This window comes from Stegostoma tigrinum, chromosome 6 (genome assembly GCF_030684315.1).
Source record: "Stegostoma tigrinum isolate sSteTig4 chromosome 6, sSteTig4.hap1, whole genome shotgun sequence".
Lineage (NCBI taxonomy): Eukaryota > Metazoa > Chordata > Chondrichthyes > Orectolobiformes > Stegostomatidae > Stegostoma > Stegostoma tigrinum.
The window spans coordinates 95,441,701-95,458,768 of record NC_081359.1 but is presented as its reverse complement, the minus strand read 5'-3'; the positions used below and the strand labels follow the sequence as shown (position 1 = coordinate 95,458,768).

The window sequence follows — 17,068 nt, the reverse complement described above, 5'->3', positions numbered from 1 at the left end:
GGTCTAGAACCATAGAATCCCTACAGTGTGGATACTGGCCATTCAGCCCATCAATTCCACACCAACACTTCAAAGAGCACCCCACCCAGTCCTACCCTTAGCAGTTCCCATGGCTAACCATCTCGCCTGCACATCCATCGTTGGACTGTGGAAAGAAATCCACACACAGACAATGCGCAACTCCACACAGATAGTAGCCCAAGACTGGAATCAAGCCTAATTCCCTGGCACCATGAGGCAGCTGTGCTAACCACTGACCCTCTGTGCTGTGAAACATGGGGTTGGGGGAAGAAGCGGGGGAACGAGGGAAGGGAACCTGGCACCTTATATGATTCAGCCAAGATACTTCATTTGATGATGGCAGCTTTTAGTGCTTACTGTTCTCCATTTACATTTCCTGGTTGTTTTGATGCAAGGAGAATATAATTAGATCAGCGAGAATTAAATATTACAAATCAAAGGTATTTCTTTCTTTTGGGGTCTGGGATGTTTTACACGTACAGTTGAAATAAATTTTAGCTTATCTTTAACCTCAACCCCCAAACACCCATCACCAATAAATTATATATTCTTTATTTCGACACCTGGTAGAAACCTGAAAATCAACAGGTTTTTCTTCCCATTTTGTGACTAATTAGTTCACCCAGTTAGTGCTATTAGGTCAAGATACTATTTTGCAAAAAGAAACTAATTTAGAAATTGTAGATTTTCGTGGTGAATTTGATGGTGCTGTTTGGAGCTCACTGCATTACTCAGGGTTGGCTGTGACTTGTGACTGTCAAGTATTTCCTCACAGTGTGGTGTCATTTTTCATAATACTCCTTTTGGATGTTTTAGTGCGTTAAAGATGCGACATAAATATAAATTGTTGCTGTTGGACAGGGTCAGTTGATAGGATGGGTGGAGCCTGATGAGCAGAATAAACCCCGATCTAATGGCACGTTCCTCTGCAATAAATTCTACTTAATTCTATGTGATTTTATATCATGTGCATTTTTTCTCTGCACTCATGTGGTATGCTTGATATACTTTGCTGAGGATTTGACTGCTTATGATGTACACAGGGGATCAGGGATCTGCCTCATTGTCTACTCCACATGCTGCTTCACTGGAAACAAACTGTGAGGCTTCTCTATCCTGAGGAACTATGTATGTGTGTATGTGTATGTGATTGCCTTCACTGTTCCACGCCACCTGCCACAGAGCCCCGATGGCTCTGTCCATACACACAAAATTCCCAATCTTTCCTTTTCAGTACATCTTCTTCCCCAGAGACAGAAAATTGAAAGGTGATGGGGCGTGTTGAGACCCATTAGGCTGTTCTTAGTTACTGCTCATTGAGACATGCTGTTCCTCTGATGACCATCTACAGGCCTGAGGTCTCTTTTCACAGATGTGAACTGTTTGCTGTTTCTCCCCAGGGTAGCCAACCATCATTCCTCAAAGGTAAATAATTGAGAAGCACTTGGCATAAAATAGTGACAGCTATGTTGAAGTTTAGACCAAACAAAATAACATTCGGGGAAATCTGAAATAAAAGCCGAAAACATTATTGACACAGAGCAGGCTGGACACCTCTGTGGCGAGAGGAACAGTTAGTGTATGCCATCAGATCAAGAATAGTTTTGATCAAGGTCAGAAATCACTCCACACCAGGTTATAGTCCAACGGTTTATTTGAAATCACAAGTTTTCAGAGTGCTGCTCCTTCATCAGCTCACTTCACCTGACGAAGGAGCAGCGCTGTGAAAGCTTGTGATTTCAAAAATAACTGTTGGTCCATAATATGGTGTCATGTGACTTCTGACCTTGTCCACCCCAGTCCAACATCAGCACCGCCACATCAGAGGTTCTGACCACAGTTCAGTTGCTCCCTCATCTACTCAGAATTTGTAGCATCTTTTGTATTTACTTAATGTATAAGTATATTGTTACTGCATTATCTGTACTAGGTTTTAACGGTACAGGACAGTTCACAGGACAAGGGATTAAATTTTGGAAGATGTGGTAAATCAATGAGTAGAGTCAAAGCCTAAGAGAAAGGAATAATGGAAATGATGAACTGACTTGGACATGATTAGACGAAGAGTGTGAATCTAAGAGTCGACCATCAGAAAGGACTCAGATTCACAAAGAGAATTAATGCATAAAAGACTCTGTATCTGAAAGAGGTGGAGGGGTGACTTTGTTAGTTAATGGTGGTATGAGCAGAATTCCCTCCCTAACAGCATTGTGCATTTATCAACAGCACATGGACCGCATCAGTTTAAGAGGCAGCTCATCACCACCTTCTCAAGAACAACTGGTGACAGACAATAAATCCTGGCACAGCCAGAGACATCCACATCACACAAGTGAATAAATAAAGTAGGATGGCCTGAGTTAAAGAAACTAAGAAGTGGAAACAATTTGGATAGAAATAAGAAATAACAAAGGCAAGAAGTGGGAGAGATGTACAGGCTCCTTTACTGTAACCACACAGTAGTTGAAAACAGAAATGAAGAAACAATGATAGCTCATTAGAAAAGCATGAAGATAATCATGGGATATTTTAATTTCCATATGGACTGAAAAATCAGATTGGCAAATACAATCACGATGAAGAGTTCAAGAATGTTTACAGGGTAGTTTCTGAGATCAGCATGTTCTGAAGGCGATCCAAGAACAGGATACATCAGAATGGATATTGTGTAATGAGATATGACTAATTCGTTAAAGATCTCATTCTCAGGGTGTCCCCAGGTAACAGTGACCATAAGAGGGGTACAAGTGAGTGTAGTGGCCATCCCTAAAGAGAAGGTATTGGAAGGTCCAAGATAATAAATTGTGGTGCTGGATGAACACAGCAGGCCAAGCAGCATCTCAGGAGCACAAAAGCTGATGTTTCGGGCCTAGACCCTTGATCAGAGAGGGGGATGGGGAGAGGGTTCTGGAATAAATAGGGAGAGAGGGGGAGGCGGACCGAAGATGAAGATAAAAGAAGATAGGTAAAGAGGAGAGTATAGGTGGGGAAGTAGGGAGGGGATAGATCAGTCCAGGGAAGACGGACAGGTCAATGAGGTGGGATGAGGTTAGTAGGTAGGAAATGGAGGTGCGGCTTGAGGTGGGAGGAAGGGATGGGTGAGACGAAGAACAGGTTAGGGAGGCAGAGACAGGCTGGACTGGTTTTGGGATGCAGTGGGGAGAGGGGATGAGCTGGGCTAGTTGTGTGCTGCAGTGGGGGGAGGGGATGAACTGGGCTGGTTTTGGGATGCGGTGGGGGAAGGGGAGATTTTGAAGCTGGTGAAGTCCACATTGATACCATTGGGCTGCAGGGTTCCCAAGCGGAATATGAGTTGCTGTTCCTGCAACCTTCGGGTGGCATCATTGTGGCACTGCAGGAGGCCCATGATGGACATGTCGTCTAAGGAATGGGAGGGGGAGTTAAAATGGTTTGTGACTGGGAGGTGCAGTTGTTTATTGCGAACCGAGCGGAGGTGTTCTGCAAAGCGGCCCCCAAGCCTCTGCTTGGTTTCCCCAATGTACAGGACGCCACACCGGGTACAGTGGATACAGTATACCACATTGGCAAATGTGCAGGTGAACCTCTGCTTAATATGGAATGTCATCTTGGGGCCTGGGATAGGGGTGAGGGAGGAGGTGTGGGGGCAAGTGTAGCACTTCCTGCGGTTGCAGGAGAAGGTGCTGGGTGTGGTGGGCTTGGAGGGCAGTGTGGAGCGAACAAGGGAGTCACGGAGAGAGTGGTCTCTCCGGAAAGCAGACAAGGGTGGGGGTGGAAAAATGTCTTGGGTGGTGGGGTCGGATTGTAGATGGCAGAAGTGTTGGAGGATGATGCGTTGTATCCGGAGGTTGGTGGGAGTCAGATGAACTACACCCTGAAGCCCTGAAGGAGATCGTGGAATTATGTGATCTTTCAGGAATCCCTGGAGTCAGTTTTAGAGAACCGGAAAATTGCTAATGTACCATCCCTGTTTAAGAAGTAAGGAAAGCAGTACATAGAACATAGAACATACAGGAAACTGTAGGCCAATTAGCCAGTCATCTGTCATTGGTAAGATTTTAATGTCCATTATTAAGGATAAGACTGTGGAGAACTTGGAAGTGCATAGTAAAATAGGGCTGAGTCAGCATGGGTTTGTCAAGCAGGATTCATGTCTGACCAATCTGGTACAATTCTTTGAGGAGCTAATGGCCAAGTTAAACAAAGGGGAGACAGTGGATGTAATCTGTTCAGATTTCCGGAAGGACTGTGATTAGATGCCATGCAGGAGATAATAACTCATGGTTTTAGGGGCAAGGTACTAGCATGGATATAGAATTGGTCAACTGGCAGAAGGCAGAGAGTGGGGATAGAGGGATCTTTTTCAAAATGGCAGCCAGTAACTTGTGGAGTTCTGCAGGGGTTAGTGTTAGGACTACAGTTTTTCACTTTATATGTTAATGATCTTAACAAAGGAACTGAGAGCATTATTATTAAGTTTGCAGATGACACAAAGATAGGTGGAGGTACAGGTAATGTTAAGGAAGTCGGGAGGCTGTAGAAGGATTTGGGCAGGCTAGAACAGTAGCAAAGAAGTTGCAGATGGATATGATGTGGGGAAGAATGAGGTCAGAAGGATAGAGGTGTAGAATATTCTCTAAATGGATAAAGGCTTCAGAAATCTGAAGCACAAAGGGACCCAGTGTCCTAGCTTAGGATTCTCGTAAGATTCACGCACAGGTTCGGGTGGCAGTTCGGAAGGCGAATGCAATCCAAGATAATAAAGTGTGAAGCTGGATGAACACAGCAGGCCAAGCAGCATCTTAGCTGATGAAGGGTCTAGGCCCAAAACATCAGCTTTTGTGCTCCTGAGATGCTGCTTGGCCTGCTGTGTTCATCCAGCTTCACACTTTATTATCTTGGATTCTCCAGCATCTGCAGTTCCCATTATCACGAATGCAATGTTAACATTTGTTTCAAGAACACTAGAATACAGGAGCAGAGATATACTCCTGAGGCTGTATAAGGCTCTGATCAGACTGCATTTGAAATATTGTGAGCAGTTTTGGGCCTTGTATCTAAGGAAGGATGTGATAGCATTGGAGAGGGTCCAGAGGAGCTACTTTACAACAGTAGTCCTAGGATCTTGTCATATAAGGAGCGGTTGAGGATTCTGCATCTGTACTTGATAGGGTTTAGAAGGATGAGGGAGATCTCATTGAAACTTACAGAGTACTGAGAAGTCTAGATAAAGTGGACATGGAGAAGATATTTCTACTAGTAGAACACACTAGTACCTGAGCACACAACCTCACAGTGATGGGACAACCCTTTAGGACTGAGATAAGGAGGAATTTCATAGCCAGAGGGTCATGAATCTATGGAATGCATTGCTGCAAAAGGCTATGAAGGCCAAGTCACTGAATATCTTCAAGACAGAGATAGGTAAGATCTTGATTAGTAAGAGGATCAGGATTATGGAGAGAAGACAGGAGAATGAGGGAGAGAAATATATCAGCTATGATTGAAATGTGGAGCAGAGTTGATAGGCTGAATGGTCTAATTTTGCTCCTGTATCTTATTGTCTTATATGATTTAATTTTCATTCAGTTTGATGGAGAAAGGAGTAGATCAGAGACTGATTTTTAAAAATTTAAATAAGGCCAATTATGGGGACATGAAAACAGAACTGGTTAATATGAATTAACAAAATAGATAAAGGATTGATTTATGGAGATATAGGGCAGGTATTTAAGGATATATTTCAGAATACATGGAATAGATACATTCTAATGTGAAAAATAAGTTTCAAGGATGGACCCACCATCTGTGGTCAACTGGAAATGCTACAGATAGCATCAAAGAAAAGGCAAACACCTGTGGAAAATTCAGAAGATTAGAGGGATTAGAAAAACTAAGCAAAGCTAAGCAAAAAAGAGGAAGGAAAAATTACAGTGTAAGCAAATGCTAGCCAGAAATATTAAAACTGCTCATAATATTTCCCTCCAAATATTTAAAGAAAATTAACCAAGTGAACTTATGTATGATAAATAAATAAATGGCTGATGAATTAAACAGATAGTTTACATCTATCTTTGCCATAGATGATACAAATATCATCGTAGACAGCTGTAAATCAGTAAATGGAAGGGAGAGAAAGCACAAAAAAAATCATAATCACTAAAGAAGTGAAAGTGAGTAAATTGTTGGAGCTGCAGGCTGATAAGTGCCTGCGTCCTGATGGATTCCATCATAGGTGTCTTTGAAAATGACTTAGTGAGATTGTAAGTGCCTTGGTTTTAATTTTTCAATGTGAAGATGAGGAAGGAGGCTATTAGAAGATATAAACTGGTTAAGTGAGTGGGCAAAGACATGGTAAGTGGAGTATAATGTGGAAAAATGTCCATTTTGGCAGTAAGAACAAAAATGATGCACATTGTCTAAGTGGTGAAAAATTGCAGAGCTCTGAAAAGCAGAGATATGAATTTCATTCCGCATGAATTGCAAAAGGTTATATGTAGGTATAGGGAATGGGGAAGCTAATGGAGTTAACATTTATTATAAGGGAGATTGAATACAAAAGTAGTAAGTTTCTAATTCCATTTCAGAGGGCACCATTGAGACTGCATCTGGAGCATTGCACACAGTATTTGACGCTTTATTTAAGAAAGCATCTAAATGTGTCAATGAAAGCTTAGAGAAGGCTTCCTCGACTAACACCTGGAATGGAGGTGTTGTCTTATAAGGAAACATTGAACGCTCGTTTTTTTGACTGGAGTTTAGAAGATGAGAGGTGATTTGATTGAAACCTACATGATCCCAAGGGGTCTTGACAGAGTACATGTGGAGAAGGTGTTTTCTCTTAAAGGAGAATCTAGAGATGAAGGATCTTAAAAATCAAGAGTCCCCCATATTCAAAATGGCTAAGGTGAATTTCTTCTTTTACTCAGTCGCTCATGAGACTTTGGAACTCCTTTACTCAAAAGGAGGTGGAAGCAGAATATTTGAATGTTTTGAAGGCAGTGGCAGGTAAAGCAAGGGGGTGAAAGATTATCAGAGATAGCTGGAATGTGGATTCGAGTTTGCAGCCAGATCAATTATAGAAATCAGAGCAGGCTCAAGGGGATGAATGGCTTATTGCTGTTCCTGATTCATATGTTTGCATATAACAACAGCTTGTATTTATTTTCCTGAGAACGCAGGATGGCTGTCCTATGAAGAGAGATTGAGCAAATTGAGTCAGAGTTTTGAAGAACTTTGAAGGTGATTTCATTGAAATTTCAAGAAAAATACTTAAAGGGATAAACAGGGTAGATGCACCCGAGATGTTTCCCTCATTATGGAACGTAGAACTCGGGCACAATTTAAAAATAAATGAGACGCCATTTAGGTCTGAGATGAGGAAAATGTTTGTTTATTCAGAAGGTCATGGCCCCTTGGATTTCTCAACCACAGAAGACTGTGAAGGCTCATTCTTTGAGTATGTTTGAGATAGAAATTGATAGGTTTCTGATTACAGTGGCATGCTGGGTTATGGAATGGGGTGGATGAAAGGTATTGAAATATTTGATCAGCCATGATCATGCTAAATAGTGGGATTAGTTTGATGCACTGGATGGTCTACTCCTGTTCTCATGTACTATTTAGCACCTTTTGATACAGTGAGATGTCTAAAGAGGCTTCAAAAGTTCATTAACAGATCATATCTGGCACCAAGCCAAGCAAGAAAATATTAGCCCAGAAAAGAGAGAGGATTTAGCAGTGTCTTGAGGTATGATAAAGACCCAAGAAGTTTGGGAAGGTAACACTTGAAGAAAAGCTTCAAGCGTCCAAACAGCTGAAGGCAGAGATGTCAATGGAGATACAAAAGAGATCTGAATTTGAGCAGTGCATAGAATTCAGCATACTGCAGAAGTCATGGAACTTACCCAGGCAAAGCATAGATTTTGACCTGCTAAGACCATTATTTGTTGCCACAACTAATGTACACATGATTAACATATGAAACAGGGCTACAGTAATCCCCTCAGATCTAGGCACCGGATACAATACCTTCCTTCCGATGATTGCCATCCATTTGAAAGCCTTTTTTACCTGAGAAGGAACAGTGCTCATTGAAGAAATGGATATAATGCAGTGAGATTCAGGTTCTCAACCAGACTTAAGTTTAGTTTGATACATAACATTATATTTTGCAGTAGAATTAGTATATTTCAATTTTCAGCTCTGTAATCCCTTAATTGCAACTTTGTGAACTGCATTTAACAGCCTTCCAAAGGAGGGTTTGCCAGCATAGGAAATCCTGTAAAATAACATGGTCACCAGACCCACCATCAATCAGTTGCATTTTAGTCTGCTGTAGTTTTAACAACCTGTCCATGTGCTACTTAAGTCCCTGATAAGGCCAACTAATGCCTCCCCCTACAGTCTCCATTCCCTTCCAGTTTCCTTCTACCCCTGGTCAGACTGCCCAGCCCAATGCATCCCACATCCCTGTCATAAGGACTGTTAACCTGATCCTGTCAAAAACACCTCCACTCCCACTTGCCTTTAATTCAATGTCCATGGCTCTTTGTAGTTGAATACAGAATGCTATCAATTGGCTGCCTAGATTTTAATTTATTCATTCATAGAATGTGAACGTTGCTGGCTAGGCAAAAATTTATTGCCCAACCCTAAATTCCCTTGAGAAGATGGTGGTGATCTGCTCTCTTGAAGCAATGCAAACTTTGGGTGTTTAGGAACACACAGAGTGCTGTTGGGAAGGAATTTCCAGGATTTTGACAAAGCAAGAAATGATGTATAATTCCAAGTCGGGATGGTGTGGTTGGAGCATACAACAGAAGTTACGGTTTTCCGACGCAACTGCTTCCCTGGTATTGCTAGATAATAGAGGTCATGTCATGGAAAATCTGCTGAAGGAACTTAGGTGAATTGCCACAGTGCATCTTATAGATGGTACATAGCACTGTAGTGATATATCAGTGGTTAAAATAGTGAATGTTGGAGTTTATAGATGGGATATCAACCAAGCAGGTTGCTTTGTTTGGATGGTGTTGAACCTCTTGAGTGTTAGAGCTGGCAAGTGATGAATATTGGATCATGTTTTTGAGTTGTGCCTTGTAGATGGTAGATAGTATTTGGGAGACAGGAGGTAAGTAACTCACTAAGGAATTCCTAGTCTCTGACCAGTTCCTGTAACCACTGTTTTTGACTTTGATTTGATTGATTTGATTTATTAATTGTCACCTGTACGTAGGCACAGTGAAAAGTTTTGTTTTGTGTGTAGCACAGGCAGATCATACCATACATTGATAATAGGGTGATAGAATGCTGCAAGGACTACAGAGTTACTGCTGCAAAGAAGGTGTGCAAAAGCAAGATTTATATGGCTAGTCCAATTGAGAATCTGGTCAATAGTAGCCTCCCACTTTCTCGATAGCGAGATTTTCAGCAGTTGTAATACCGATGCATGTCACATGGCAATGTAGATTGTCTCTTGATGGAGATGGTCATTGCCCCTCGTATATGTGTGACACACATGTTATTTGCCACTTATCCCCGTACAGGTCTTGCTGCTTATGAGCACAGACAGGACTTCAGTGGCCTTGGCAGAACCCAAACGAAAGGTGATAAATGCTGAGTGACTGTGACATGATAGCACTTTCGATGACATCTATCAATGTGCTCGTTATCGAGAGTAAATTGATAGCTTTGTACCAATATTCACATGTACAAACATAGGAACTAGATGGAGAAGTAAGCCATTCAGCCCCTTGAGCCTGCTCCACCATTCAACAAGATCATGGGGATGATCCATTTGTTCTTCCAGTTCCATATTCCTACCTGTCCCAGTAACCTTTCTCTAAATCCTGAAACCCCTTCTCTCACAAGAATGCATTTACCTCCACCTTAAAAGGTGCTCAATGAGTCGGCCTCCTACACCTTCTGTGCAGTGTAACAAAACTGCACAATTCTTTGACAGAAAAACTGATTATCTCCATCTCTGTTCTAAAGCCCCTAACTTTAAAACAGCGTTCCTGAAATTCATCCACAAGAGAAAAACTTCTTTTCCCATTTTCACCTTATCAGAACATTGTGTAAACTTCAATCAAGTCACCCTGTCATTCTTTTAAACTGCTGAGAAAATCAGCCCAGCCTGTCCAAACTATCCTCATAAGACAGGCCAACAATTCCAGTTATCAATCCCTCCTCTGTACTGCCACCTGAAAGAAAAGCTGCATAGTCTACCTAACAGAAGATAAAACAGATAAATGGAAAAATACATTAATTTAGTAAGTGATGAGGCAGCTTTGAGATGCATGGAGGAGCGTTGTGTAACGATATGCATCTTCTTTATTTTTGATAACTCTAGTGAGCTGACTTTAAAGGGACAAAGCACCACAGACAGGTACCAGGACAGTGGTACATATTAGGCTGAATAACAGGAGCCCAAGATGTGAAGGCCCTTCATTGCTTGGTTGGGGGCAGATAGCTATGTTCAGGTTGGGTGTGGTGGAGGCTGTGATTTCAGTCCCTGTCTCGAGTCGCAAATAATCATGGAAGAAATCATCTAGGCTGATAATATCATATGAATGTATACTATTAGATTAGATTAGATTAGATTTCCTACAGTATGGAAACAGGCCCTTCAGCCTAACAAGTCCACACTGCCACTTGAAGCATCCCACCAAGACCCATCAAGTTCACTATCTTTTGCCTCAATGAATAAGCGGTTGTAACAGCTAAAGCAGATGCAGATATCAATCTAAATGCCGGGATTTCTACTCCCTTTGTGCCGTAACCCATCAAGCTATTTCTCAGTGACGTAGAAAAGACTTGGTAGTCCTTATACTATTCAGTGGACCTCACTGTGGAAAGAAATCACCTGGGTTTCAGGATTAGATATGGCAGAAGAGATGATGATTCAACATGAATGAGTGATCCCGGGAAGATTAAATGGTTAACTTTATGATGCCATGGAATGTATTTAGTTTGTAGAAGGATCGGGCAATGTTGGTCATTGGCCACTTTTTGTATTCCATCTCATTCTTAAATTCTTTAATATGAATATCTGTTTAGAGATGTAAAATTCATCAGAGTCATCACCAGAATATTTTGCAAGGCAGGGCAACTGAATTTCTTTGAAGCTGACTGTACTGCTGAATTTCCAGTCTCATATTACATAGACAATTACATAAATTATACAAATGATTTGGCTAAGAATATGGGAGGCTTGGTTAGTATGTTTGCGAATGACACTAAAATGACTGTTATAGCGGACGATGAGGAAGGTTATCTAAAAGTACAACAGGATCTTGTTCAACTGGGCCAGTGGCCTGAAGAATGGCAGATGAAGTTTAATTCAGATGAACACATATTGTCATTTTTTGATAAAACAAAACATGGCTGTTAGTAATGGAGCCCTGGGGAGTACTGTGGAACAGAGAGACCTAGGGGTGCAGGAACATAGTTCCTTGAAAGTGGCATCTCTGGTAGACAGGGTGGTGAAAAAGGCATTTGACACACTTGCCTTCATCAGTCAAAGCATTGAGTACAGGAGCTGGGAAATCATGTTACAGCTGTACAAGACATTGGTAAGGACACAATTGGATTGCTGTGTACAATTTTGGTTGCCCTGCTGTAGGAAGGATGCAATTCAACTTGCAAGAGTGTAAAAAATATTTGTCAAGATATTACTGAGACTGGAAGGTTTGAGTTATAAGCAGAGGCTAGACAGGCTGGGACTTTTTCCCTGGAACATAGGAGGTTATAAAATATGAAGGGCATACATAAGGTGAATAGCCAGGGTCTTTCTCCTCAGATAAGGGAGTCCAAAACGAGAAAACATAGACTTAAGGTGAGAGGGGAAAGATTTAAAAGGGACTTAAGGGCAACATTTTCACACAGAGGGTGGTGCGTGAATGGAACGAGTTGCCAGAGGAAGTGGTAGAGGAGGGGACAATTACAATATTTAAAAGGCATTTGGACAGGAAAATGAAGAGGGAAGGATTAGAGGGGTATGGGCCAAAAGCAGGCAAATAGGACTAGTTTAATTTAGGAAACCTGCTCAGCATGAATGATTTGGACCGAAGGGCCTGTTTCTGTGCTGTATGACTCTTTCTTATAAGAGCAGACTGATGTTTGTTTTAAAATGACTCCCTTTTGTCACTGTCTCCAGCTCTTTACAAGACTATGCTTCAGCGCTAACAAGATGTAGCATGTTTTATTGAAGCTACAATGAAAGCATCCAAGAAGAATTATCCCAATATTGTTTTTGGTTCCATACTTTCCAGCCAGATCACTGAATCGTTACACTGATTTATATCTCAGTGTCTGTGCAGATTCTCATACATCCACATGCTCACCCCACTAAGTGCTTGCTCAGAAGGATTTTATATGGTTCATTTACTCCCATTCTATTTGTGTACAGTATCTAAAGCATGAAAGAATTCCTCAGTGAAACACTGCTGATAGCTTTTCTGTCACTTCTCTTGTAGGATTACACGATAACGATGTATTTCCAACAATACTGGAGGGACAAGAGGCTTGCTTATTCAGGGATACCTCTCAATCTGACTCTAGACAATCGAGTGGCAGATCAGCTCTGGGTGCCTGACACATACTTCCTGAACGACAAGAAATCATTTGTGCATGGTGTCACGGTGAAGAACAGAATGATCCGCCTTCATCCAGATGGAACAGTGCTTTACGGACTGAGGTTTGTGTCAGAGCTTTATTTATTGCCCTGGCAATGTGCCAATGCTTGCATGTTGGGAAGGCAGTTAATTTTCTGGCATACTGTAACCCTCACCTCAGGCTAGAGAGGGAGAATAAAACCTATAGCAAACATGCGACCTAGCCGGTACTCATTGTCTTTCACCTCTCCGGTGCCATCATCAGTCGGCTTTTGTCTGGTCAGGGCTAGTTTCTGTCTCCAGAAAGCCCCACAGTGACTGCAAATTGAAAATAGGGCAGAAATTTGCAAACACATCTCATGTAACAAGGCAGAGAGAAATTCCCCTTGCAAATAAATTAACCACTCATACTTACATTCATATATAATTCGTAGCATTTGTTGAATTCTGATTTAATTTTCTTCTGTCTTAGGAGCGTTACGTTGCTTTCTTTTCAGTCCCAGAATATTGTGGGCTTTCTTGGCCATATGCCCCAGGGCTTCTAGATGATCTGGACACAGCATATGTCAGGACAGTGCACACATGAAAGGAAAATCTTCCAGGAAAATTTCCCCCTCGCACATTAAATACCTCTGTGTCGTTCCCAACATAAAAATTTCCATTTTGTAAATCAGAGAAAAAAGGGTCCCAGTCCCAAAATGGGCACTTACAGTAATATAAAGACACAGCCAGACTGCCATTGGGGGAAAGATGAAATGTCTGTATAATTGGTTTGAAGAATTATAACGAGAAAAAATAATCTGAAATTCTGAGCTAACTAGTGGCTTCAGGGAATCATTTTGAAGGCTGTTTGCAGATTCTTCTGAGGGCAAGGGAGTTAAAGCAGTAATTACCACCAGATACGGGCCATAATTGATTTTTTTTAATAACCGAAGATAGTTTTAGCTCTCCTTGGATTTTTGCAGTTGTGTTATGGAGAGGTACTTAAAAAAAAACTGGATTTAGCAAGAATTCAGCAAAGTCCACAATAGACAAATTTCAGACCAATCCCCAAAACTGTATGATTCATAGATTTGACAGAATCACTGCCTGCCTCTCAAAAGCTATATTTTAATAAAATCAGCTCATTCCCATTTATAGATAACAAAGTGTGAAGCTGGATGAACACAGCAGGCCAAGCAGCATCTCAGGAGCACAAAAGCTGACGTTTCAGGCCTAGCTGACGTTTCGGGCCTAGACCCTTCATCAGAGTTCATCTCTGATGAAGGGTCTAGGCCCGAAACATCAGCTTTTGTGCTCCTGAGATGCTGCTTGGCCTGCTGTGTTCATCCAGCTTCACACTTTGTCATCTTGGATTCTCCAGCATCTGCAGTTCCCATTATCACTCATTCCCATTTATAGTCTAGTTTGAAATTATGTGGGCTAGATATTCACAGATTTGATTCCTAGAGCATGCTGATTTTGATGGCTTTAACAAAGATGATGATCAAGATTATACAATTGACAATTTCCATAGGATCAGGAGAGCGGGAATAATTTGTGTCTGCCTTGTGAATTCATCTGCATTTTGATTGAATTAAAATAAGTGAATCAGCATATGAATTTACCATAAAAGTGAGGAAAATATGAGCATACAACATGGATGGGAAAAAGACTTCCTAGTTCCAAATGGAAGTAGATCTGGAACACAGGGCAGCTGGAAGATACACGAACTAACTAAATGACTAAGTGACAAATCAAATTGGGAACATTGCATACATTTGAAGCTCGGAATATTCCATCACACCCCTTGAAGGGGAGATGGTGATGTAGTCATAATGTCACTGCACTATTAATCAAGGTTAAGGTTCTGGGGATCATAATCCCATCACAACAAAGTCTGAAATTTGAATTCAACAAAAGGAAATTTGGAATTACTGAAAAAAAATTGCTAGCCCAATAGTGACTGTATAAGTATTGTTGATTGCTGCAAAAGCCCATCTGGCTACCTAATATCCTTTAGGGAATGAAAGATTGCTTGCAACAACTGCGAATATATATTTTTTTTAAAAACTCTCTAATTTACCCTTTGTAACTTGGAATGGCTTTTTCATTTGGAAGTTTTACAAGTTCCTTTTAATGGACAAGCTGTGAGTTCACACCTGCCCCCTGTATTTCTAATCTGCTTCTGTTTGTGATGGCTGAATGTGAGAAGTATTACTGAGCAGAAGCTGAAAATTCTCTTTCCTGGGAATAAATTACCGACATAAATCTTCAAACAGTTTGGGATCGGTGGTTGTTGCATTATTGAAATGTCTGGCACAACATCTGGAGTCAAATCAGTTTTTGTAGTGGAAATTCATAGCCCATAGGAGTTGGCTGAAGACAGGATTCAGGGCAGTTCTAAAGATTAGAAACATGCATCCACCTAATACTGAGCTAACTTTGCTGTCAAATCTATCACTGAAGCAGTGGCGAAGACAAATTTGATTAAATTTCTCCTTTCCAGTGAGGTCATAGGCAGCCTATCAGAGCCAAGAGAGCAAAATGCTTGTTACCAACAGCAGAAACTTGTAAGTTTTTTTATTATTCATTCACGGGATGAGGATGTCACTGACAGGCAGCATTTATTGCCCATTCCTAATGGCCCAGAAGACAGTTCAGAGCCAACTGGTGTGGGTTTGGAGGAGTCACATGTAGACCAGACCAGGTAAGGATGGCAGCTTCCTTCCCTAACGGGCATTAGTGAACCAGATGGGTTTTTCCAACAATCAACAATGGATTCATGGTCATCATTAGATTCTTAATTCCAGATATTTGTTGAATTCAAATTCCACCATCTGCTGTGGTGGGATTTGAACCTGGATCCCCAGAACAATACCTGCGTCTCTGGATTAACAGCCCAGCGATAATACCACTTGGCCATTGCCTCCCCTGAATCAAAGAGTCCCTGCAGTACAGAAGCTGGCCATTTGGCCAATCTAGTCCACGCTGACCTATCCCATCCAGATGCACTCATTCCTCTACACTATTCTTGTCACCCTGCATTTCCCAAGCTAGCCTGCACATCCCTGGACATTATGGGCAATTTAGCATGTCCAATCCATCTGACCTGCACATCTTTGGACTGTGGCATGAAACTGGAGCACCCTGTGGAAATCCACACAGATGCAGAGAAAATGTGCAAACTTTACACAGATAGTCACTTGAGGGTGAAATTGAACCTGGGTCCCTGGAGCTGTGAGGCAGCAGTGCTAACCACTGAGCCACCGTGATGCCGTTTACACAGCTCCTACACCAAGGTAAAAAAGTTCTAAGTATTTTGCTGGGGAATTATCAAATAAAATGTAACATCAAACCACATGTCCAGGTAGATGACATAGAAAGTGAACTCGAGAAGCTGAGAGATTTAGAGAAGGAGTTTCAGAGCCCAGGACTTTCCCAGGGTCTGAAGGTATTGCTGCCATTAGTGGATAGTTTAAAACCAAGGCTGCACCAGAGGCCAGAATTGGAGAGGTGCACAGAGCTCGCAGCTGGAGGAGCTTTGAAAACCTGGACAGAAATTTTAAAACAGATGCATGACTGAACTGCAGGCTAATACAGATCCACGACAGATGAATGGAACTTTGTAAGAATGTCAGAAGCACAGTTTTATATATCCTAAAAACCACAGAGGGTGTAAGATATGAGACTAAAAGAATGTCAGAAGTCAGCCCTGTTACATGGGGCTTTGAAGAAGAAAGGTTCTGAAGAAAAGGCTTGAAACATTAACAATGTTGCTGTCTCCACTAATGCAGAAGGTGATTTGTATGTGGAATGAACTACCAGAGAAAGTGGTAGATGGAGGTACAATTACATTATTTAAAAGACATTTAGACACGTTCTTGAATAGGAAAGGATTAGAAGGATATGGGCCAAATGTAGGCAAGTGAGACTAGTTTAGTTTGGGAAAATTGGTCAACATAGATGAGCTGGACTGAAGGGCCTGCTTCCATGCTGTATGCCTCAACGCCACTGTGCTTCTCAAGCATATTCTCTTTTGACTTGGGACTTTACTGATTGATTTGAAAGTCCTGTGAATGACATGCTTATTGAAATGGGGATGTCATGATGAAATAAGTGTTGGAGTATAGATGATCAGTTCTGTCCCAAATGAAACTATTGCTGAAAAACTCTTTCTGGATCAGAAAATATTTCTATCTGTCAGCATGTTAAGCAAGAGGTTGAAACTAATGAAGGTCTCACTGAATATCACTCCAACAGTTTAAATTAAACTCCAAATGTGGTGAAGGGGAGATATACAGAGAAAAGTATCCCTATTGTCACCTGCAGAGCACCTTTCAGAGAACAGGCATGGATGAAGGTGAGGAACTATGGTCTTGATAAAAGGGAAGCCAGTCAAACATGACATGGATACTTTGTTTTTCACAATACAAGGCATCCCTGTGGAATTTCAGGAAGACAATGAGAAG

General features: G+C 41.5%; 1 protein-coding gene across 2 annotated transcripts in view; it reads left to right on the top strand.

Moving 5' to 3' along the window:
- Positions 1 to 17,068, top strand: part of gabrb3 (gamma-aminobutyric acid type A receptor subunit beta3) — a 511,154-nt gene that overhangs the window by 399,007 nt on the left and 95,079 nt on the right. For both annotated transcript variants that reach the window (XM_059646784.1, XM_048533130.2), the window contains one exon: positions 12,480 to 12,700. In XM_059646784.1, coding sequence (XP_059502767.1) covers positions 12,480 to 12,700 — 221 coding nt within the window. The remainder of the gene's footprint in view (positions 1 to 12,479; positions 12,701 to 17,068) is intronic.